A 26,423-nucleotide genomic window follows, 5' to 3' on the forward strand; every position below is an offset into this window, starting at 1 on the left:
TCCTAACTAAGCACAATCTGATATCAAGTACATGGTAAGCAAATGGTACAGGACTAAATTTAAATCAAGAGAGAAGTTTCTAGTAGCCCATCACAGGATTGGGGAGTTTAAATTAATGATATGCAGAAAGCAGGTGATAATGCAAAGTTGACAGGACTAGCAAATGCACTGAGTGACAGAATCCTCTCAAAACTTGACAATCTAGAAAAATGAGGTTAGTTTAACAAGATATTTTAAAAGAGACAAAATGCAAGGTCTATTACTTCTACCCAAAGTGCCAAGAATAATAACGTGAGATTGAAGAAATACAGCTTATGACTGGCATATAATAATAAAGGCCTGGGTATTAAGTGATATAAATGTACCACAAGTCTACAACTTGATGGAAGCTTACAAATAGGTACTATGTCCCTAGGTTAAATCAATAGAACTTTGGTGTTCACACAAAGAAGGAAGTCAAGGGTCTGCTACAGGGTGTACTATCCATTATCTACTTCTCATAAAGATATTTTTAGGGGGCTGGAGAAATAGTATAGTGTATAGGGCACTTCCCTCGCATACAGCTGACCCAGACTTTATCTAAGCCTGCCAGGAGTGATCCTGGAGTACAGTCAGGAATAAGCCCTAAGCACAACTGGGTAGGATCCAAAACCAGCTTTCAAAAACCATAGGTGCCAACTGAACATCTTGGAGCACAGGTAATCTGAGAGCTAGACCACCAATTGAAACACTCGTTAGAAAAGCAGTAATTACAGCATTTAGTATGCCAATGAACACTTTCCTTGCTGTGAATTGTGGCACTCAACTGGATGGAAAATTTATTATATGTAGTAAGTAAAATATTATGAACTTAAATCTCTCTTTTGTGCCCAGAAAAACCTTATTGAAAGGACCCTAAAGAGAACAGGCAATAGACATTCAACGGCCTCCCAGGATTCTCAAATTCAATTTCACTTTTGTTTCCAGGCATCCTACTGCTGGCTCCCAGACACAGGGTAAGAGAGCACTTAGTAATTAGAAATGAATTCAGCAACCCCATTCCCCAACTTGCAAGTGCCCTGTGATCAGCCTACTAAGATGATTATTTATATCTAGTTGCATCAAGTTGTAAGACTCTAAGGTTTCCAGCACAACATGCTAATACATACTTGTAGAGACATGAAAACAGAGGCAAAAATACTTATATTCTGGGTCACACTCAGTGGTACTCAGGACTTCCTCTCAGGAATTACTCCTGGGGGACTCCAGGATTCAACTGGGGTACGGACAATAGAACCCTGTTAAGTTCTCCGCTATGCACACTGTACTATCACTCTGATCCAGGAAAATGCATTCTTTCCATTGGCTTTTCTCCCACTGGTGTATTAGAACTAGATAATAGTTACTTAACCTATTAAAGCAATAATTCTACTATAAGCTAAGTCAAAACAAATACTATCACAACCATTCAAATTTTCTTCTTAAAGTACAAAAGTGGCATGAATTATGCAAATACATTGCCCTACTCCAGACATCTTAAAGCATAGGAAAATAAGTACACAAAGGTCAGAATTCTAATAGAACAGGACTCATTAAAACTCAAATAAACAGAGACAGGCCTAGAACAAGTGTTGCTTCATTGCTCTTTAAACACTTCTCTCTTGAAGCTGTTTTATCTGTCATGTTATGTCCCAACAAATGTTTTGGGTGGGTTCCAAACAAAATAACGACACTAAAAAACAAATCTGTATAAGCCATGGGAAGAGAGTACTTGCTTTGTTCTATACCCACAGTGCCTAGGAGAGAGTCTGCCATAGAATAGGCTCTCAGAATTATTTATTTTGTGGTGTTGTTGACTTTCCTCTTTCCTTCCCTTCCTCCCTCCCTCCCTCTATCTCCTTCCCTCCCTCTTTCTCTCTCTCTCACTCTCTCTCTCTCTTATACACACACACACACACACACACACACACACACACACACACACCCTCTAAACTGAAACAGAAGTATTGAGAAAATGAACCCTTAGAACCAAAGGGAACATATTCCTCTGACAAAAAGCCTCATCCAGTGATTAGCAACAAGAAAAAGAACCAATCAGTAGAAAAGATTTAGACAAAGAATTTGTTGTCTTCTACTGAAATTTAAAAAATGGGGGGGGGGAATAGAAGGGGGTGGTTGCAAGTAAGCCAGATGGGTAAAATGCCATGAAATTTACAGCAGATGGCACCAAAATATTAAACTAACATTTCCTTGTGCTCCAAGCAGAGCTGTGTTAAAGCTGATTAGGGGAGTCGGTCTATTTTAAAACATGCAGATGAGAAACGAATCCTGAATTGTTAAATCCTTCTGCTAAAAACAACTCCAAGCATTAGCATCTAATGTGCTTTCACACAAAACGATATGTTAATATTATTCAGGCAAGGTTATGTCTAACAAAACCTCCCAGAATAAGAGGGAAGAAAGCCCACAGGCTCATGAATCTATTCAAAAACAAGCTCAGGGTGGTAAAGCTGTGAAAATCTGCTTTTTCTCATTGCCATAGCAACAGCAGCTGCCCTCAGACAGAAGCTTTTAATACCAGATTTGTTTTTCTCCTTTTCGAATATCTTTGCGCAGTATTTCTGGATCATGTTGAAATACAACTGACGTTATATAAGACGTAAACACAAGGCCTGCTCCAACGGCTTTGGTCTTGGGCCGAATTGTGCATCATTTTCTCAGTTAGCCCAAAATAGAAATGCCCCACCTGGATCTCTGGGAAAACCCCAGAAAAACACTGTCCCCCTAACTTAGTATAAATATTATTTATAGGCTGGTCTGAGCTCCCCAATTGGACAAGAAGTTACTTTCAAGATTTAGGATGCATGGAAAGTAATCAGCATGTGATCCATCTTGCTTAGCAAATATTATAGTTAAGTCTCCCACCTAAAAGGAGCCATAAAATATTTTCTCTATTTTGAATCTGAGACTTACATTTCACTCAGTTCCTGGTCACCAAGGAGCAGAATAATGAAAAAGAGAACCATGGAAATAGGTGAATAATGAAGAAGTCTTGCAACTATTCTGTAAGTTTAAAGGGTTTCATAATAAAAATGAAGAAAATAAGAAATTATAAAAATGAAGGAATAATAAAATAATAAAAATGAAGGAAATAAGTAAAAAGGAAATAAAATTGATCTTCATAGCATATCCAGTCCAGAGAACTTTCCAAAGCTCCATGTTTTCATATGGTCAATATAGTGTAAACAGAGAAAAAGATACTTGCTCTTTAGCTAATTAATAATAGCTAACTTTTTTAAAAATTGGAGGATTCTGATGGGAATTTGAATATAAATTGGGCACTGGATCATAATAGTTATTTGATTTAATAGATACTATAATTATTCTGTGCTTATGTAAGAAAATGTCCCAATATTTAGAGGTGTACACTGCCACATTTAGGACAGAGGATGACAAACTTATTTTACCTGTTTTCTACTCTTTTTATTTCCTGTTTTTCAGAAAAAAAAAATCACTCAGCAGCTATCCCTCCCTAACCCCCAAATAAAAACCTTTTTTTGTTTTTTAGGGGGAGGTCACACCTGGTAGTGTCCAAAGGTTACTCCTGGCTCTGTGTTCAGAAATCACTCCTGGCAAGCTCAGGGGACCAAATGGGATGCCAGGATTCAAACCAGTGTCCTTCCAGTGTTGGCTGTGTGCAAGTCAAATGCCCTACCACTATGCTATCTCCAGCCCCCAAAACCCTTTTAATGAACAAAAATGGTCTCCTAAAGGCACCCCAGGCTACTACTACCTGCTAGACATCTTATCTTCAAGCACCCTCTAGGGTGGTACCATCCATTTTGTGAAACCCAAATGAAATAAAATATCTTGGTAATTCCAAATTAATTTCAAAATATTCCCCATAAAGGACAATATCCGGTGAAAACCCTTGGATTCTGATGACAGAACTAAAATTCCCAAAGGAACAGGCAATGAGGGGAACAGCTAGGTAGGCTGGAGAAATGAAAAGGACCTGAACGACAGTGGAAGGTTTGGAACACTTTGTTGATGATTGTGGCGAAGAAATATGGTACACCTAAAGTATAAGTCTTAACGCTACTGTGGACTATATTACTGCAACAGCAACAGTAAAAATAAAGGCAATGTTTTCCAAAAGTAAATAAGAGTTACAAAAAGTAAATATTGCATCTTTAACTGTCTATTTAATATATTTGATCTATATTTCAAAATTCATTATACTCCTCAATCTACACAATTTTATTTTTAATCTATTTTAAAGTCTTTTCAAATACCCATTCATTTTAAACTCCATGTAAGGAACAGATAAGAAACTGAAAAGCTAGGAGCCAGAGAGATTGCTGAACAAGCAAAGTGAAGCTGAGTACATGTTCTGTGTGCAGAGTAGGCCAAGGTAAAATCCCTGCATCACTAGGAGTGACTTCCAAGCACAGACCCTACAGTAGCCCCAAGCCTATGCCGGGATGACCCCTTCACACAAAAAGAATAAGACATATAAACAATTTGAAAAACCAATCCTAACCTAATCTTAAAAAGTGGATGACAATTCATAGTACTTGTGAAATACTTTGTGCAAAATTTTAGAGTGAGTTGATTCACAATACTATTTTTTCTTTTTGTTTTTGATTTGTTTGTTTTTTGAGGCCATGCCTGGTGGCGCTCAGGAGTTACTCCAGGCTCTGCATTCAGAAATTGCTCCTGGCAGGACCATATGGAATCCAGGGGTCAAACCGGGGTCCGTCCTGGGTCAGCAGTGTGCAAAGAAATGTCCTCCTGCTGTTCTAGCACTCCAGCCCCTTCTTTTTGGGGGCGGGGGCACATATGGTAGTGCTTAGGGCTTACATGAATCTCTTGCATGCAAGGCAAGTGCTTTACTGACTGTACTATCTCTCTGGCCTTCACGATTCACAACTATTTTGCAAGTATGAATATGTCATACAAGTGATAAGGCAAAATACACCAAATATGCAAGTTATTACAGAGATCGTTCTAAACAAAGATAGAAATTGTGCATAAGTCCTAGCACACACCATGGATGGTGTGTAAGTCCTGGACTAAGATTTAAAATCAATTGAAATACTAAAAACAACAATAACAAAATGACCTACAGATGCTATACCAAAATTAAACTGTGGGTTATTGGGGGCAAAAACCAAAGCATCTATATTTTGAAAAACACTCTAAAGAAGATGATAAAGCAGGTTAGCTACACTTATGAAACCTCCCCAACAGCAATCTGTCCAACAATATATTTGGGAAAGTGAAATCCAGTCAATTTCTTATGATCAGTGGAAATCAGCTAAATGGTGACAGTGAAGAAAATCTATATACTAATCAACTGACATTTGATGAAAAAGTGCACTGTAGAAAGAATTTATGTGTTAAATGAACAACTGGACCAGATTCTTCCTAAACCCCATCTCATTTTATAATTTTTATTAATATACATATTTAAATATTAATGAGAAGGTGATTACCTCATATTATCGCAATTAATCCTCCTGGGTCCTATGTATGGGTCCTTTAATGCAAACAGAGGAAAACCTAAAGCATAGGCTGGTTGACTTGTTGAATGCAACATGACTAGGAATAAGTAGTACAGTGATAAGTTTAGATCTAGCTGGTCCATCCCAATGGAGAGAGAGGGCAATCAAAAGGAATGTCTACAGGGGATGGAGCAATAGGACAAAGGGTAGGGCACTTGCCTTTCCCTAGGAGGACTCAGGTTTGATCCCAGGTAATCCATATTTTCCTTTAAGCACTCCAGGACTGACTCCTAAATACAATCAGGAGTAAATCCTGAGCATCACTGGATGTGATCCGCACACATAAAGAAAAAAGTTGTGTTTACTCCTATGTTCATAGTAGCACTATTTACAACATTCAAGATCTGGAAATAACCTAGATTCCCGACAACTGATGAATGGCTAAAGAAACTGTGGTACATCTACAATGGAATACCATGCAGCTGTTAAAAACGAACTCACGAATTTTGCTTATACATGGATGGACTATTATGTTGAGTGAAATAAGTCAGAGAGAGAGAGATAAACACAGAATAGTCTTCTCATCTGTGGGATTTAAGAAAATAAAAAACAGTATAGTAATAATACCCAGAGACAATACAGATAAGGGCTGGAAGGACTAGTCCATGATATGAAACTTACCACAAAAAGTGATACGTGCAGTTAGAGAAATAACTACATTAACAACCACCATGACAATGATGAAGAGAAATACAGTGCCTGTTTCGAAGACAGACAGGGAAAGGAGGAGGAGGGAAATGGGGGACATTGGTGGTGGGAAAGTTGTGTTGGTGAAGGAGGGTGGGCATTTCATGGCTGAAACCCAATTACAAACAAGTTTGTAATCATAGTGCTTAACTAAAGAAGTGACTTTCATCAAAAGAAAAGAAAACGGTAGTGTCTAGAGAAGGAGGATCTACAGAAGGGATCTTTGGAAGGGAAGAAGCAAAGGAATGGGCCTAGAGAGCAACTGCAGATTCCAGCTGAGGATCCCAGTTTTTTAAATACATTTTAGTTCACAAACTGTGAGAAAATGAGAAATTTCTTTCCTTTTTTAAATTTAACTTTTGAATAGAGCCATGTTAGTTTACAATATAACCGAAGTGACTGTTTTAAAAATTCTACTATACCAGTCCCTCCACCAGGGTATCAAGACCTCCATTATACTCCAGTATCCTCGTCCCTCCTCACCCCTCCTCAGTTCCCAGTTCCATTGATTAAGTCTCAAGGTTGGTTTGTTTTCATTGGGGATTGTCTAACAGAGGCCTCCTTTCTTGATTTTCTGCATATAGGTGAGATCACCTGGTATTCATTCATCTTGACTTTATGACTCCTTTCACTTAGCCCAGGTACACCCATTTCATCTCCAGTTGCAGTTAACTGCAAATGTTCACCTTTCCTCATAGATGAACTGTAAACTATTCACTTTGTTAGGCTTCCAGGTACAAACTGTAAACAATGCTGTTATGAAGCTCAGCATATACATGATCTTTTTACAGATTAATGTTTCATTTTAGGTAGATGCCCAGGAGCGGAATTGTTGGGTTACATGTGAGTTCTATCTATAATGTTTCGAGAAGTCTCAAAACTATTTTCTGAAGTAGCAGAAATCATACAACAGTCAGATGAAAAGAAATTTCTAATGAGCCAGTCATTCTCCTTGCTCCAATTTTAAGTTCACCAGGCAATGAAGAGTTATTCTTCATTAACACTTGGAGGTTAATTTGGAGGTTAATGGAGAATTAACCTAACAAGAGGTTAATTGGAGGTCTCCTGGCACATCTCCTGTGTGTATTTATATATTGGAATTGTGCCTTATGCCAGATTCAGATAAGTTTGTACTTCATAAACACTGCTGAGAATGGGGCCAGAGTGATAGCACAGTGTAGGGCATTTGCCTTACATGTGGCTGACCCAGGATGGACACCAGTTCGATCCCAGCATCCTAAGGGGCCCCTAAGCCAGGAGCGATTTCTGAGTGCAGAGCCAGGAGTAACCCCTGAGTGCCACCAGTGTGCTCCCCCCCCATAAAAAAACCAACAACAACAAAACAAAAACCAATGTTGAAAATGGAGACTTAGACCGTCAAAGCAACAGTGGACTAGACCACTAAAGCAGTGGTAGCTCATTTCTTCAGGCTTCTCGAGATGATGCATACTTGCTACCGAACATATACAAAATAATTGGCTTCTCAAGTAAAACTGGTGGGGCTGGAGTGATAGTATGGCAGATAGAGTGTTTGTCTTGAATGAAAGACCTAGGTTTGGTTCCTGGCACCCCATATGAGCCCTTGAGTCAGTCAGGAATAATTCCTAAGAGCAGAGCCAGGAAAACCCCCTGAGCACAGCCACATTGCAAAATGTTCCTGACAAAGGAAAGTCACTGGCAACTGCCTTAAAAAAAGGTAAAGCTATGCTTTCAGAGCCTGTCCTGATAGTGGCATCACTTCCATTAACAGTGCATGGATAATCATTAGCTTCGGGCCCGGAGAGATAGCACAGTGGTGTTTGCCTTGCAAGCAGCCGATCCAGGACCAAAGGTGGTTGGTTCGAATCCCGGTGTCCCATATGGTCCCCCGTGCCTGCCAGGAGTTATTTCTGAGCAGACAGCCAGGAGTAACCCCTGAGCACCGCCGGGTGTGACCCAAAAACCAAAAAAAAAAAAAAAAAAAAAGAATTAGCTTCACAGGGGCTGGAGCGATAGCATAGCAGTAGGGCTTTTGCCTTTCAAGCATCTGACCTAGGATGGACCACGGTTCGATCCCCCGGTATCCCATATGGTTCCCCAAGCCAGTAGCGATTTCTGAGTGCAGAGCCAGGAGTAATCCCTGAGCATCACCAGGTGTGGCCGAAAAACAAAAAAAAAAAATCAAATTTGGGGGACGGGGGCAGAGTGATAGTACCTTGTATGTACCTGATCTAGGTTTTATCTTTGGCACCTCATATGGTCCCCTGACCCCACCAGGAGTGATCCCTGAGTACAGAAGCCTTAAGCACTGCCAGATATAAAAACTAACTAAATAAATAAATCAAAGACAAAGCAAAGATTCTTGGCATTAGAATTTCTATAGCTTAATGGAATATATAAAATCTATGCAAAATTTCAAGATTCTATTTTTTGTTTTGTTTTGTTTTTTGGGTCACACCTGGCAGGGCTCAGGGGTTACTCCTGGCTCTACACTCAGAAATCACTCCTGGCAGGCTCGGGGGACCATATGGGATGCTGGGATTCAAACCACCGTCCTTCTGCATGCAAGGCAAACACCCTGTCTCCGTGCTATCTCTCCATCCCCTCAAGATTCTATTTTCAGAGGAAGCAGAAAGGACCCAGAAAAGTGGAACTTATCAAAAGAAGAAAAATAAATAAATCCATTCACTTAAATTTGCATTCAGTTAACTAGCAATTTTATGTACAATGTTGGCAAAATAGCCACTCCATATACCTAACTGAACTGGCTAACCTAAAATTAAAAAACTTAAATGTTTTCCAGGAAGCTAAACTGTATTTCTAGATGACTAATCACCCCATCACTCTAGCTACCTGTATATATTCTGCAATATAAGTCCTCTTTTTTATTTTATCAATATACATTTGTAAAATTGACATGGAAAAATTTAGATTTACTTATAAACAAGTCAAAACACCTGGAAATCATCTTAGTTTAAAAGGGTATTGTATGTGAGTCAGAAGGTCCTATTTCAAATCCTGGTTATCTACCCCTTGAACACCATCTAGAACAAACAAATATAGCTCAACCCTTGACTTCAATTTAAAATGTTCATGTTGAACCAAAAACCAAATTATGTCTCATAAGGTCTACATTTTATACTTCAGTAAAGGTCAAATGGTCTAGCTAAAAATTAAGTCTGTTAAAAAAAAAAACTTACCTAGTTAGAAGTATGTTTGTTTGAGCCTCTTTCTTTCTTTCTTTTTTTTTTTTTTGAGGGGTGAGTTGGGGCTTCACCCAGCGGCACTCTGGGGTTACTCCTGGCTTTGCACTCTGAAATCACTCCTGGCAGACTCAGGGGACCATATGGGATGCTGAGGATCGAACCTGGGTCCATCCCAGGTAAGTTCACATCAAGTCAAATGCTCTATTGCTGTGCTATCACTCCAGCCTGAGCCTCTATTCTTATATTTGCTCCAAGAAAAATGTAGGTTAAGTTTAATATTTAATTTACCACATAAATAATCCATGATACCACATAAGACATAATTTCTTACATCATAACCTGAGAGAATTAGAAATTCCAAATAGTAGTGATCTCAGATCAAGTTAGAAAAGAAAAAACTGGGTATTTCTATCACAGCCACTGGATGGCAACACACGTTAACAGAGATAACGCCAAAGTCACTCTCCTGCTTTACTTGAGTCTCTTTATTTACTTTCTTCTGCATCCTAGAGATGGTAGAAGGAGACAAATAACAGTGAGTTTGGGATGAAACTAAATATTTGGAACACATGTTCTGCTTTCAACAATGTTCTGTGTAGATAACTCCTCAAGATTTCAACTTGGACTGAATCAAGAGTTGCTGGAAAACAAAGTACGTGTCCAAAAGAAAGAAAAGTGAACATCTGATGAACCAGTCATTCACTGGAACATTGCTGAATCAAATGATCAGTTATGGTCATGCAATTATTCACTTTGTGTAAAAATGGGAAGCTGCTACTTCTCCTTTTGGACTAGAAGTGTATATGTCAATGCCACTCTCAGGTCTACTCCTTGCCCAGGAACTTTGCAAACTATGAACAAAAGTCAGCTGGAGGACTCTTACTGGGACACTCCAAACTACAATTATATGCCACATTACAAAGGAGAGACTTGTAATGAATGTGTCATTATGTGACTTCTGTAATGGCATAAATGTCATAAAAAGTAATCATTTAAACCTAGGTGTCATAGCTTATTATACACTAAGAATATCCAAAGGTTTCCGTCATTATTTGGCATACTTCCCCCTTTTCAAAAATGCACACACATACATAAAACCCACTCCGCAACTCCATCCTTCAAACAAAAGGGGGTATCAAACTACCTTCATTGAGTGAGCAAACAGAAAGCAGGCCCAATTGTAGCTGGGATAACTAGTTCCTACCATTCTCATTTCCTGGGACTGTTATAGTACCCCTCAGCCCTCCTACCTGGGATAAAAACAAGCTCAGAGCAAAAATGATGAGAAAAGAATCATACAAGCCAACAGTAACAGGGACAGCCATACTTGTATCAAACCAAATAGCATTCAATTTAAAATAAAGTAATTAGAATTGAGATGGGCATTATTTATTATTCAAGGAACAATAGATCAAGAAGTACTAACTCTTATCAACCTACATTAGATGAACCAAATAAAGAGTCAAGAAAGTTTATAAAGCTTCTGCTTATAGACCTGAAGAAACACACAAATGGGCACACAATCATAGTGGAAGACTTCAACACTACAGTTTTGCCACTAGACACATAGGCCTGGCAGATTATCAGTAAAGATACAAAAGCCCTAAATGAGGAGTCAGAAGAATAGGATTAATGGACACAGGCAGGGCTCTTAATCTCTAAGAGAAATACAAATACAAAGAAAAATACAAAAGCCAAATATATATTATTTCCTAGTGCACATGAAATTTTCTCCAAGATTTCTCCAAATCACAAACTCAAACATATATAAATTTATGAATTCTGGAGTAACACCAAGCACCACGCATAATAATATATAAAGAAATTAACTACAGAGACACTACTAGGAACTTTATATTAATTTCCCTGATGGACACCAATGCACTAATCCTCAACTAAATCTTAATAAACCAAATTGAATAGCGTGTCAAAATTATGCACACATTCAAATGGCATTTATTCCAGGGATGCAAAGATGATTCAATATATAATATATAAATATATTATATAATATATAAATATAAATATATTATATACATATAAATATATAATTTAATATAATATACCATGTGAATAAAAGCAAAGGTAAAACATCATATAATTAGAGAAATGGATGCAGAGAAAGATTTCAACCAAATCCAACAACTATTCATTATAAAAACCTTCAATAAAACAGGACTAGAAAGAACCTTTCTCAAGACAGTAATGGCCATCTATAAAAACCCATAGTCAGTATCATTCTCAATATTGAAAAACTGAAATAATTTTCTCTGAGATAAAGTACAAGACAAGGATGGCCATTGTCTCCACTCCTTCCAGGTGTGATGTTTTCCCTCGGATTAAATTGCTGGGTTCGTGAGGAAAGTGGGCCCTTACGTTTTCTGGATCTCCTGTGAATCAGCTGCTTGGAGCTGTGTGGCCTGCTAGGAGGAAGGGTAATGTGGGTAATTCCTCAAAAGCCTTTTCTCTCTACATGCGTGTGTGTGAATTGTTTTCCAGACTGCCATCTGATTCTGGACCACCAATTCTCCAGTGTTCTGGTGTTGGAACCTGAGGACTTAATTCAATAAATATCTATGGAAAACAGTACATTGCTTGGGTTCTCATAAAACTAAGAATAGTGCTGTCCTGTGACCTAGCAATTCTACTTCTTGCTTTCTATCCCCAGTACACACAAACCTTCATTCAAAAGGACATATGCACATCATTATTGGTTGCAGCATTTAACATAGGAGCTAGGCTACTAAATGAACTTAGGTGTGCAATGAATGAGTAGATAAAAGAAAACTTGGTATATACAGTGGAATATTATATAGTATATAATAGTATATGCAGTGGAACATATGCCGCTTCAAGGAATGATGAAATTTTGCCATCTTCAGCAACTTTGATAGATCTGAAAGCTACATTGTTTGTAAAGTCAAAAGAAAAAGGACAAACACTAGATAATTTTATTTATCTGTGGCATCCAGAACAACAAGATGAGAAAATGCAAGGTATCAAAGGAGGGATATCTAGATTACTATTAACCTTGTAGTATAGAAATTAGAAAGATAGTAAAGAAAAGGTAAGTAATAAGAAGAGGTGGAGGGCAAGTAACGGGAAAATTGGGTGCTTTCAATATATCAGTTGTGCAGAGGTTTTCTATCTATCTATCTATCTATCTATCTATGTATATATATCTAGGTATTTAAACCACATTTATGTACATAAATGCATTTATATACATAATAATAAATATATTTCATTAAAGTATATATTTTAAAACAAACAACCCAAGAGAATTAGTATTTAAGTGGGTAGGGTACTAGCCTTGCATGTGGCTAACCCGGGTTTGATCCCTGGCATCCCATGTGATCCCCTAAGAATCATTAGGATCAACTGCTGAGCATTTCGGGGTGTGACCCTAAAACAAAACAAAAGAGAGAGAGAGAAACAACCCGGAAGGGTGATTACAAAGATGTTGACTGAGGAAGCTCAGAGCTATCACAGAGAAAGGTTATGGACAGTTGCAGCCTGGAACAGCAGTAACTCTGCTCAGCAAATCGGACCTATTTTGAGATCTTCCTTAAAACTTTTCTTTGTATGACTGTCCCCTCTGATTTCTGGGAGTCTATTGGTTTTCATTTGCTTGTTGGTATTATTTTGATTCATCACTGAGACTGTAGTTTAGAAGGTTTTGTGACTTACACACCCTAGTCAAACTCTAATAGCTACCCACACACAAACACACATACACAACTTGTCCATGATCCTTGCCCATCTCATTGACCTGTATTATTTAATAACCATAGGTTCCTTTTTGTTTTGTCTTGTTTTGTTTTTGTTTTTCAGCCACACCCAGTGACTCTCAGGGGTTACTCCTGGCCATGTGCTCAGAAATCACTCCTGGCTTGGTGACTATATGGGATGCTGGGGGGTGGAACCAAGGTCTGTCCTAGGTTAGCACTTGCAAGGCAAATGCCCTACCACTTGCACCACCCTCTAGCCCCAGCACAGGTTCCATTTTTAAACATCTATTCTCCAGCTTTTCTCAGCCAGCCAAATATCACTATTACCTAAACACACTGATTTACTTTAAGTCCCCCGATGTTTAGCCATGAAAAGGTACAAGATATAGAACTTAAACTGAGAGCATGTCAGTGCCATCATAACTTAAAGTACTCCAATATGAATCACAAAACATGTTTCTCAGGACTAATGAGACAATAAAATTATAGGTTTCCCACACTGCAATATTTTTTACTTCTGCTGTTACTAATAATGAAAACTGAAACCTAATTTGAGAAGTGATGCAGATAAAGTCGTCCTCACATCTAAACCAATGTGTGCGTAAGAATTATGAAATCAATCTCCAAGATATCACAAGATATTATTCCTCCCCATCTTCATGGCTACATTTTGTCACCATTTCTCATGACTGCACTACAGCCTTGATCTCATTTCATATTAGTCTTCCTCAGAGCTTACTGTTAGTCTTTCTACACTCCTTTCCCCATAACACAACCTATAGGACCTTAAATGCAAAGAATATCACAAGACATTCTAATTTAAAGTTTTTTGGCAGCTTATTAAATGTTTTTGGGTAAAGATCAAACACTACACATTGGTTTAGACTTGAAAGGGCGTAGTCAACTTTCCATCACCGGTTTATGCAACTCTAGTCAGAATTTTGCTTACCACCAGTTTATTCATATGTTTTTCAGTTTCTACATTGTACCTCCCAAACTTTTTCACCTCTAGTCTTTACACGATCTATTTCTCTATAACCAGCACTTGCTAGAGTTTTGACCCTCATTCTGATACACCTAGTGAATGCTTTCAATCACTGGGCAAAAACTCTCCCAAAAGTTGTTCATTTCCTTCTCCAGTTTGGTTTTTGAAACACACCCAGCAGTGCTCAGGGCTTACTCTGGACTCTGCATTCAGAGATTACACCTAACAGTACTTGGTGAACTCATACGAGATGCTAAGGATTGGAACCATGTTGACTGTACTGTGTCACCTGTCCCACTCATTTTCTTTGTAACAGTCTAAGATAGAAGGCTCAATATATTGCACAGAAGCCAGACTTCATTCAACAATTAAGGGCTTGGCTTGTTGAAAGCTGATATGTGCACAGCAGCTACAACAGAAGGGACATAGGACCTCAGGGTTGACACTGAAATCCACACCATCAAAGACACTTTCTAAGAATTGTGACAGACTGATTTATGAATTCGATCTGAGAGAAGGGAAAAAATGGTACTAAAATCTAATGACTTGAAGAGCTGCAAGAAGAAAAGTAAATGGATCACACCTATTGTGGTTCTCTTCCAAATATTTTCAAATAGAAGCCATGTCTGGTGTAATTCTAAAAAGTAGGAATAGACATCATAAATGCTACATGAATGTGAAACCTCCATCTGCTAGTTTCCTGCAAATCCATGCCCTATGGAGGAGCTTTTTCTGCCACGAGGGCCGCATCATGCCAGCTCAGGCTGTGACATCTGGTGCCCACAGAGGGGAAGGTGCAGAGGGCTGCTACCCTGGGCACAGAAAAGGGAGGAAACAGTGAGAATCCCTTTGGTCTGTAATTAAAAAACATGATATGCCTGGGGCATGCTTACCAAGCTGTTTGCACTGCGAGTCTAAGCTGCTTAGCTCATCTGCTTACAGTCCACATTCTTTTCAGTTAGTTTATACTAAAAGTACATGGCGATACCCCGGTCCACACTGATGCTGTGGCTAGAAGGTAGAGGTCTCAGGAACCCAGACACTTTCGGGTACCCAACATTGTTGAAAGTCACTGAATTAAGCAGTATTTCTCAATTGGATGAAGTCTCTTGATGTGCTCTTCAAAGTCTCTCTTTCCAGGTCATTTGTATGATAGTTTTATAACCAGACACTATCACTATCATGCACGGGCATGATTATAACCAAATTATCCTTTGAACATTGTCTCAGACTGACAACGGCGCTCAGGCCTAGACCTGACTTGAATGTTCAAACCAAAGTACGTCATAACAGGAGAAAGCAAGAAACAGATCTAAATAATAACATCAACCACCTAAACTGAAAGGCAGAGCCCACAAAACCTACAATAAACAGTGGGGAAATAGTCTTTGCAGTTCAAAAGAGATGATTTTTTTTTCTAGAGCCAGAACTTGAGCAACACTGCATATAAGGCAGTCACAGACAACCTGTGTGAGTTGAGAATGAGGAAAGGGGGGTTAAGAAAAGCTAAAAACAGGGCCCGGAGAGATAGCACAGTGGCATTTGCCTTGCAAGCAGCCGATCCAGGACCAAAGGTGGTTGGTTCAAATCCCGGCGTCCCATAGGGTCCCCCGTGCCTGCCAGGAGCTATTTCTGAGCAGACAGCTAGGAGTGACCCCTGAGCACCGCCGGGTGTGGCCCAAAAACCAAAAACCAAAAAAAAAAAAAAAAAAAAAAGAAAGCTAAAAACAAAACCAGGTTGAGATATTAGAATTTTAGGAAGGAAGCTAGAGAGAGGGGAGGAGAGGCAAGAGAGAAAGTAGAGAGACACAAAGGAAAAACATGAAAAGGTTCGGGAGAGACAATTGGCATGTCTCATTTTCTGCTCATTAAATAGGCCATTGGGGAAGGTATGAGGAAGCAGAATTACAAAGCAGCAGCAACAGCTCAAGGGAGGGTCCAGGAATATAATGAACCAGTCTGTCTCCAGTGCAATAACAGTGGAGTGTGTGAGCAGTCAGGAACTCCCCCAAATAGATCTTATTAGGGTCAGTGCACCAGTAAGGCCAGAAGCTCTACAATAGTCCAAGTTCAAATGCTCTCAGATATTTATCAAACTTTATTCTAATTGGGAGACAGGAGGGATTAGGCCAAACCCAAGTTGTACTCAAAGCTTAATTCTGGCTCTGTGCTCAGGGGTCACTCCTGGTATTCTCTGAGTGAATGTTGATAGAGGCTTTTGAATTGGTCCTCATCTGTATCTCAGTTGGTTTCCTTCGGTTTTGTTTCTCCATTGCCTTCTCCTCTGGCTTTCTCTCTCCCCTGGGGGGTGGGTTTGAATAAAGTCTTTTCAGGAGGCCTGGAACTGGAAGCTGCCATCTAGGCTTGGGATTCCTTGTGGTGGAGTGACTAGTTTGTGGGTGAACAGCTTGTAGAGTGAATTTCTGGTTTGTGGCTGAACAGCTTGCAGTGTGAGTTTCTTGCCTGCTAAACTTTCCTAACTGTGTGTATTATTTATTGCAGTGAATATTTGCAATGCTTGGAGAAACATATGATGCCGGGGAACCGGGGTCAAACCAGGGTTGGCAGTGAACAAGTTGAGGACCTTAACCCTGTACTAGTTCTCTGGCCTGCAAACCTTTTTCCAAATATTTCTGGGCCTTTCTGAAACTGCCCAGCATCAGACCGCTAAAGCCTGGGCAGCCAGCATACTTGTAAATGTGCTTTATCCTGCAAGAAGCTTAATAGATAAGAGGAGGTAACCAGAGAGACTGACTCACCTCGCTAGCCAGGGTCAGCCACATGCTGTTAGCACAATCCTCCAGCAGTGGCACACCGACAGTGATGAAGAAGGGCCGCACTGATCTTCTCACCCACTGAGATGGCACAGGTGAGGCCAAAAGGAAGCTCAGAGCCAACTAGCCTGCTGGCAGCAGTGTCATCCAGATGGCCGCCAGGACCTGGCTGCCCCCATATGGCCTTTTAGCCTCGCTTCACAGATACTGTCACTGCGCGGTGAGGTTTATTTAGTAGGCAACTGGAATTCAAAGGACCCCTTGGTGCCGAGGAGAGAAGAGGTCATTCAGCCTAGCATGACTAAACATTTAAAAAAGACTGTCATTCTCTCCTAACATCTAAACTTGGCAACGGGCTACCCAACCCATATGGGGCAACTCAGACAGAGCTTTGAACGACACCAGCCAGCACTGGCCATAAAACATGTGCAGAACCCTTTGCAGCTGCAGTTCTCCAGGCCCTGTGATCTGCATCAAACATGTGGTCAGTCAATCTTAGCTGTCACAGTGCTCGCTCTGATGAACAAGAGAGCCAATGGACCCACACAAACAATCCCATTTTCTCACTATTAATCTCCAGATTTGTTTACTTCTGAAAATATAAGCCTATTAGAATAGCACTGTGGACACAGTGATTGTTCCAGCAGCACTAGGATGTAGAAAATGAAGACGTTTATATGTTCTTCAGGCACAGGGCTAAGAAGTTATGTAGGACACGAATCTTACTCTTTTGAAACTATAAGGAAGCTCGGTTGCTTGTGGTCATGGTGTTCCTCGCAAACCCCAGTGTCCTGTCCCCAGGAAGTGGGAAGCGTGGGGAGAAAACACCTCTCCAAATTATTTTTAATATTCTCTAGCAAGTACACAGACCCATTATTAAATCTGTCATTAGTGGGGCTGAAGTGATAGCACAGCCGCAGGGCGTTTATCTTAGACGCAGAACACCTGAGACAGATCCTGTTTGATCCCCGGCATCCCATATGGTCCCGCAGCCTGCCAGAGGCAATTTCTGAGTGCAGAGCAAGGAGTGACCCCTGAGTGCTGCTTGATGTGGTCCCAAAACCAATCCATCAATCAATCAATAAAGTTTTTTTTTTAAGAGCAATTACTTCGATCAGACCCCCTTGAAGCCTTCTCTCTAAGCTACTGACATGCAGCCGGGTCATCTTTGTATTTCGTTTTTGCTAGTTTCTCCCCCTTATGTGCTGGCTTCAAAGAATTTCAAGTGTCATTTCCAGATTCTAAGGAGAAGCAAAACACCCCATCCTCTATTTTTTTTATAGGAAGCACCTCAATTGTTACCAACATCCTGGAAGTCAGAATACACACAAGAAGGTAGGTTTACCCTCAAAACTATTTAGCCTCAAGAAGCAAAATACTCCTAAAACAACCAAACCCAGAGAGAGGCAACAGGTGGGCAAAGGCCCTCGTAAATTAGGATTTGCCAGATTGTCCTCCATCAGAGGCTGCACAATCTGTCAAATTTGACCAGAAGTGAAGTTCACTTACCTTCCACTGCCTTCCTGAATTCTGTACCCCAGCTGGCATCAGGGGTTGGCGGATGATTTGGGAGCAGAGAAGGAATGTTCTAGACATATCATTTGATGGTAGGGAGGAAGTTCTAGAGAAGAAAATGGACCAGGACAATGGGCAAGAATGCCAGCTCTTTTCAACCAGTTCTGAAACAGGTGAAAGGGCTCTCCCAGTCCATTCCTGCCCATTAATTACCAAAGCCTCCACTCTGCTCCCCAGAACTGTTTGGGACAGTTTCCAGGTTAACTTCTGGGTCCCTGGGCCTCAAAAATGGATCTAAGCACGACCCCACCCAACAAAACCATCAGAACACAAAATTTCCCTCCATCCATCTCTCTACCCAAGAAGAATCCACCCGTCTCCCCAACTTTACCTTTCTGTTTATTGAAAAACAGCAGAGTGGACTCCAGACTTGCTCCCCACGGTTCTGGGACCTTGGTGGCCGGGCGATTGGGGATGGAAGTGGGGGCTGCTGCATCCTGGGGTCTCTGCATCGTGGGGTGCCCAGGGAGGGCCTGGGGAGCCTCCTGTCCAGAGGGTGGCAGCTCCGGGCGGGTTGGGGGTGCTTGATCAGAAGCCAAGGAGTGGCAGGGACCCTTCTGGGCCAGGCCTCGCCGGCTGGAGGGCATGTCCTCCTCGCTGCTGCCCACGGCCACTCCTCCGGGCTCCTCTCGGATGGCGTCCAGGGCCCCCGGCTTCATGGGGGGCGAGTCCTGCTCCCTCTTGGGGCTCTCCTCCGAGGCCGAGGACACGTCGCAGGACTCCAGGATGAGGTCGCTGTCCAGCTCGGCCTCGCGCTCCTCCCGCAGGATGCTGTACTGGATGGAGGGCGATGCAGGCGACGGTGGGGGGCCCCCCGCGTGCCCGAAGGCCGCGTAGCTGGGGGGCAGCGCCTCCTCGGCCGTGGGGGCCAGGGGGTCCTCGGACACCAGCTCTATCTCCGAGTCGCCCGACTCCGCGCTGCTGGCCTCGGGGTCCAGGGCGCTGGGGATGGTGGGCAGCCCCGGCCTGGCTTGGAGGGGCTCTGGCCTGGAGGGGGTGCCCCGGCCCGCAGCTGGTCTGGGGGTCTCCGGGGCAGTGGTCTCGTAGGCCAGGCCCTGGGCCTCCCGGATGGCGCTGATGAGCTCCTCCTCCGAGATGCTGCGGCCTCCTTGGACTGGGGATTCAGCGGCAGATGGTTCTGGTGGTCCCCCATCCAGGAGGTGGGAAGGAAGGAGGGAGGGAGGGAAGGAGGGAAGGAGGGAAGGAGGGAGGAAGGGATGGAAGGAAGGAAGGAAGGAAGGAAGGAAGGAAGGAAGGAAGGAAGGAAGGAAGGAAGGAAGGAAGGAAGGAAGGAAGGAAGGAAGGAAGGAAGGAAGGAAGGAAGGAAGGAAGGAAGGAAGGAGAGGGAAGAAGGAAGGAGAGGGAAGAAGGAAGGAGAGGGAAGAAGGAAGGAGAGGGAAGAAGGAAGGAGAGGGAAGAAGGAGGGAAGGAAGGAGGGAAGGAGGAGGGAGAGAAGGAAGGAGGAATTAAGGAAGGAGGGAGGGAGGGGAGAGGGAAGGAAGGAGGGAAGGATGGAAGGAAGGAAGAAAGGATGGAAGGAAGGAAGGAAGGAGGAGGAGAGGCAGACAGGCACACACACGGACAGACAGATGGACAGGGAGAGGAGACAGCAAAGAGAATGGTGTTAGTGGCAATGTTGGCTCTCATTAGGGTGGGAAAGAGTCTGTCTTCCAAGATTGGGGCCACCTAAACTCAAAAAATTAAAACCTATTTTCATCTTAGATTTGATTTGATTTCATTTCATTTCATTTTTATGAAGTGAGCCCAGCAATTTCTTACCAATAGCATAGTTAATATAGCACAGGCTATACAGACCTAACTTCATCTAGCTTTAATTTAATTAATTCATTTCATTTTAAGAAGTGGACCAGCAATTTCTTGCCAACAGCACCTGCCTTTTTCTGTCCCTTTTAACAACAACAAAAAAGGCAAATATTATGCAAGTCATTGTTTTAATTTAGGATTCAAGCTTTCAAGGGGGATTTTCCAGCTTCACAGAACTCATCAGAAAATGGAGCATATGGAACTATGATTTGGGGCACCATTCACTAGCATAAGAGTTATCCAATATTCCTCCTTGTCCAGGGCTGTACATGTTCTTTCCTCTTAGAGAGACAAAAAAAAAAAGTCTGGATTCTTATATACAATGTGATGTTCTGGACTTTATTTCACCGAAGAGTCAATATTTTCGATCTTCTTAGGACTAGGTGGAGCAATAGAAGTAAAAAACAAATCTAACCAATTTCAGTAAAGCTATTCAAATTCTTTGTATTTGGAGGGAGTTCTCTGCATATAATTCCCTGCATTATTTGGAGTCTAAAGTTTTGGTTTTGGTATTTTGAGCCATACTGAGGGGTACTCAAGGATACTCCTAGCTCAGTGCTGGGGCTCTTGACTAGGTGCTTGCAAGACCACCAGTATAGGGGAGGGGAGGGATGGATCCCTGGGTATCCTACATGCAAAGTCCTTTGAGCCATCTCCCCAGCCTCAGAACCCAGTATTAAAATCCTTTTTTCTCCCTTCACCTCGTCTTGAGAAAAACAAAATCCCTAGTCCCCTGAGTCAACGCACTTCCCTTCTGACTGATGTTGATCCCAAACCTTATTGGCAATTGTGCTGATATCTCTCTGCTTAGGTAAGACAGTCTCCGGTCCCCATGACAACAGCTTTCTGGAATTTGATCTCCCCTTGCCATACAGCAGGGCCTTTTCCTAGCTTCTTTTGAAAAACAAACTTCTCGTTTCAAAGTGTTGAGTTGTCTGGGAGAAGTAAGTTAGGGGAGGAAAGTGCTCTATCATTAGTTGGTTAATCTGTTGTTTTGGCTTGTGGGAGAAACTTGATGGCTAAAATATATATAGAGATTTTTTTTTATTCTTTATAAAGAAGATTTGATTTTATCTTTCTCTATACATCTTCTATGGTTTGTTGAGAATATATCAGATATTAGGACCCTCCTTTGAGCATTTGGGATTTATTAATAAGACAGCTAATAAAATATCTGCCTATTTTTTAAGAGAGTCAAACCCAATATAAGTAACATGTATAAGAATAAGGATGTTAAAAGATGTTAAGTAGAGCAGGTTAAGAGGCTTAGGGACAGGTGATAATGAGTTTGCAAATTTTAACAGGGAAATCAAGATAGGCCTTATTGAGAAGTAACCTATATTCCACACTTAAGGTAGTGTGAGAGTGACTCATGAAGATATACAGAGAAAGGGCATGTAGGAAAAGGAACAGATGGACTCAGAGGTGGGGTTACAGTGATTTCTGTGCATCATCAGGAAGACTGGGCTAAATGAGTACGGGTAGAGAAGTCAGGGGGAGGAGAGTTAGATCCCAAAGGACCTTAGGCTGAGTGAAATGAGAAGCCATTGAAGTAGAAATATGATATGATTTATAACTTAGAAAAATACTCCATCATCTCTTACATGATTTATTTGTGTGACCCAAAAATCCTATTTAATAAACTCTGTTTTACGGCAGAGTTCTCTTTAATAAACTGTGCACATACTTCTTAGAACAAATCAATCAAAACAAAACGTCTTTGAACAAATCAAGGTATCAAAGTGACCCTGTTACTGCTGCATTGTAGAAAGGGGGAGAGGAGGAAGAGAGAGAAGAGAAGAGAAAGAAGAGAGAAGAGGATAACAATGAGGAAGTGTTTGTACCTCTAGAATATCTCTCTGCCTTGTGTTCTGAGAGCTACATAGAAAGTGCTATATTTCAGTCAACAGGGATCATTGAAGGAGGGAAAGTGGGGAAGGAAATACTGAAGTATTATTTGACTTCCTGCTTGGGAAACTTCAGATTGAAAGGGCTTTGGGAAAGCTCTTCTTTCTCTCCAAGATTCCTTTAGGTCTAGGGTTGCTAATGGCTCCCCGAAACCTCAGTGCTTCCTCTGTCATCTCTTTTTAGTCTCTTAATTGGTTTCACAATACCTGTTAATAGCCCCTTCTTTAAACTCTTCAACCGGAACTTCTGAGAGCTTCACTTGTTTCCTGCTAGAACTGGAATAATAGGCCACAGGGTCTACAAAGACTTGACCTGAATTTGAACCTGTTTCTTTCAGTTGTTTGTGTTTCTCATTATCTCATCTCATATATATTTAAATGGGTGATGGTCTAAGATGGAGCGAATTAGGAAATGAGAAGAGGAAATAAGACAAATGAGAAGAGAAAAAGATAACCACCTGCAAGAATAAAACTGGATTCTTACTTCTTATCATGTGTAAATATAAAACTCCAAATGGATCAACCTAAATGCTTGAACTCTAAGAACCCATAAAACTTTGGAAGAAAACACAAAATTGAATTTTCTTCATCTTGATTTTGTTAATGGTTTCTTGTAGGTAATATCAAAGCACAAGCAACAAAATAAAGATGTATAAACTGGATTTCAAAATTAAACACTAGTGCTTCAGAGGATATCATCAAGAAATAAAGAATGGGGGAAATTAAAAAAATATACAGAATGGAAAAAATTTACAAAACTGAGAACACACTTGTCTTTATATTAAAAACTATTATAACTCAATAATGAAGACAAATAAGCCAATTAAAAAGAGGCAAAAACTTGCATAGTTTTTAAAATATATGCGAGACTTAATAAAGCATATGAAAAATATGTTCAATAACATTATTCAACAGAGCAGTGCAAATCAAAACCACAAGGTACCGCTTGATGCCACTGGGATGACTGGAACAATGAAGTTAAATAGTAAGAACATTTGTATAGGATATGAAAAAAAAATAGAAAATTTCCTGCTTTGTTGGTGAAGATAAAAATTTGTATTGCTGCTTTAAAAAGTTTGGCAACCCAACTACAATCATGCTTGAATTCATGGTGCTCAAATAAAGATATTTAAAAAAAGTTTGGCAATTCCTACGCACTTAAATAGAGTTAGCATATGATCCAGAAATTTCACTCCTAGATATTAATTAAAGAGAAAAAAAATAATACAAGTTCAAATCAAAACTGGTACACCAGGGGCCAGGGGCATATGTCTTGCACTTGGCCAACCTTGGTTCAATCTCTGGCATCCAATATGGTACCTGAGTCTGTCAGGAGTAATATCTGAGCACAGAGCCAAGAGTGACCCGAGTGCTGCTAGGTGTGGCCCAAAAACAAACAAAAAAGTGTTAAAAAATAAAAACAGACTGGAGCTAGAGTTGTGGTGAAAGCGGTAAGGTTTCTGCGTTGCCCACGCTAGTCTAACACTGACCAGGTTCAGTCCCCTGGCATCCCATATGGTCCTCCAAGCCAGGAGCGATTTCTGAGCCCATAGCCAGGAGTAACCCCTGAGCATCACCGGGTGTGGCCCAAAAACCAAAAAAATTAAATTAAAAACAGGGAATTTGCCTTGCACACGCTAACCTAGAACAGACCGCAGTTTGATCCCCTGGCATCTCTTATAGTCCCCCATGCCAGGAGTGATTTCTGAGCGCATAGCCAGGATTAACCTTGAGTGTCACCAGGTGTGGCACAAAATAACAAAAATAAATAAATAAAAACTGGTATACTAAAAAGAATAAATAAACCAATATCCCTAACTGATGAATGGAGAAAATAAAACATAGTAAATTCAAACAGTGGAATATTATGTAACAATAAAAAAGAATTGAAGTACTGATACATGCTACAAAGAGGTTAAACCTTAATAGTTTGTGCTTAGAGATAAGCCACAAGGGACTACAGATTGCTGTTCAACCTCCCTAACAACTAGTTCAGAGCTTAACACGTGGAAGCTACTTCAAAAAGAGTTCAAATGAGAACTAGATCAAATCTTTAGGACAGTAGTTTTTAATAAGATTTCTGAACTGAAAATCGCCCTCAGAAATTCCAGCTTAATAGAATTAGATTCAAATGGATCCCAGTCGCTTGTAACTACAAGGGTGATTATACCAGACATCTCCAGTTAGGGTTGGAAGATTTAGAAAATAAAAATAGAGGATGCCCAGTTAAATTTGAGTCTCCGCCCCAATTAGCCATTTTTATATACAATTTCTCTTGAAATATTTTGACCTTTCAACTCTACCTTCAGTTTTAAAACCACTGTATTAAAGCATTCAGAAGAGAAGGATAAAGAATCTTACTTTATTTATGGAGAATAATGATAAGATCATATGCTATGGAGTGTGGGAGGAAAGAACCAGATGAAATTCAACTTAGGAAAGCAAAGGTAATTAATACCTTAAAAATAATCCATTTTTATTATGAGTCAAATGAGATTCAGTAGGAAAAGATAAGTGTGTGTGTGATGGGGCATGGTATTAATTTCATACACTATACTTCTTTGATTAAAATATTGTTTTGAATTTTAGGGCCACGCTATGTGATATTCAGGGGTCCATGAAAGTTGACCATTTATAAGGGCAAATACTTTAACCCCTGTACTATTCAGCTATGACTTTCCATCTTAATAGGAACTCAAAGTTTAACAAAATACTAGGTTTTATCCTTGGCACCCTATTAAAAAATTTGATAATAACCTTTTCTTCTATCTTGGTTTAAAACTTTATGGGTCTCTATCTAAGAATCTGGTTATTATGCATCAAAACATACACAGACAAACTGATAATAGTCAATAAAAATAATCTGCAGGATATAGAAACTGAGAAGTTTGAAACCATCATGCCTGGGGAAATGTGTTTGCTGCTGTTGCTAATGATAACAACATAATTAAGAAGGATCAAAGGAAAGGTGCATGTGGGCTCAAATGTCAGTGTCCAACTGTGAATGACACTGTAAATGACATTCCTATCTTCTCTCTATTCATCCAGAAGATCAGCATAAAAATGAATCCCATTCTGTCACTCTTCCCCCCAAGTCCAGTCACACAGTTCTAACTGTGATTGGAACACAAAAGCTGTTCTGAGCTCTGAGCCTATGCACCAGTAGTTCCTGTGTCTGGTACCTTCTCCTCCAGCATCTTCCTGGCTCACTCCCTCATGCCACTTAGGCGCCTGCTCAACTATCACTCTAATGGAACAGCCTTTCCTCACCACCCCCTTACACTGTACCTCATTTAGTTCTTCTCCAAAACCAATATAACTACCTAATACTGTTTATATATATATATATATATATATATATATATATATATATATATATACATATACATATATATATTTATGTAATTCTTCCCAACTGAACTACAGGCCCTGTATAGGCAGGAGTCTTGTGATTATTCCCTAAGATGATTGACAAATCAATGACTAGAATAGGTCAACACAGTCAAAAGAGAATGAATTAATGAATGACTGATGCCACATCCCAATTTTGTATTTTCAGATTCTTTTGGGAAGGATGGTAGTTTGGGCCTCAGCTAATGGTGCTCAGGGGCTACATCCCTGGTAGTGCTTGGGGACTATATATGGGGTCAAGGGATGCACAGGGTCAGCTGTGTGCAAGATACATGACTTAAGGGTAACTCATGTACTATTTTTCTGGCCTCCAAACAGAAATTCCTTGTTTGGGCATATAAAAACCAAAGACCTGAATCCTACCTGCTCTTCCAGTTCTTGTCTATGCCAACTGCTCTTTTCCTTTCCTTTGTACCATCTTTCAGTTTTCAAATAATATAAAAATTGGACCTATGAATTTACTGTCTCGGTACCTCTCTTTGAATTGTGGGAACCTTCTCATCAGATTTCAGACATACCTCAGATCTCATGCCATCTCCTCATGGAAACTGTTCTGAGTCCCTCTCACCCAACACTTTGAAATATCAAAGGAGAAGAGCGAATATAAGATATCAAATACCTAAATGAGAAGGTAAATCACAGGCCTCCTTGATGAGGAAAATAATAACTTTTGAAGAGTTAATGTTTATTTACTTTTATATTGCTTATTTCTTAGTAAGAAAGCTGGGGTGGTTAATGATGACTCATCATTGATCATTATCCGTTGGAAGACAACATCTCAAAGAATGTCGTGACCAT

The 26,423-nt window shown here is 40.4% G+C and overlaps 1 protein-coding gene across 1 annotated transcript in view; it reads right to left on the minus strand.

The window, feature by feature from the left end:
- Positions 1–26,423, minus strand: part of RTN1 (reticulon 1) — a 226,029-nt gene that overhangs the window by 73,929 nt on the left and 125,677 nt on the right. The window contains exon 3 of the mRNA XM_049770367.1: positions 18,815–19,621. Within this exon, the coding sequence (XP_049626324.1) occupies positions 18,815–19,621 (807 nt within the window). The remainder of the gene's footprint in view (positions 1–18,814; positions 19,622–26,423) is intronic.

The sequence above is a fragment of the Suncus etruscus genome, chromosome 3, assembly GCF_024139225.1.
Source record: "Suncus etruscus isolate mSunEtr1 chromosome 3, mSunEtr1.pri.cur, whole genome shotgun sequence".
In the NCBI taxonomy this organism is placed as follows: Eukaryota; Metazoa; Chordata; class Mammalia; order Eulipotyphla; family Soricidae; genus Suncus; species Suncus etruscus.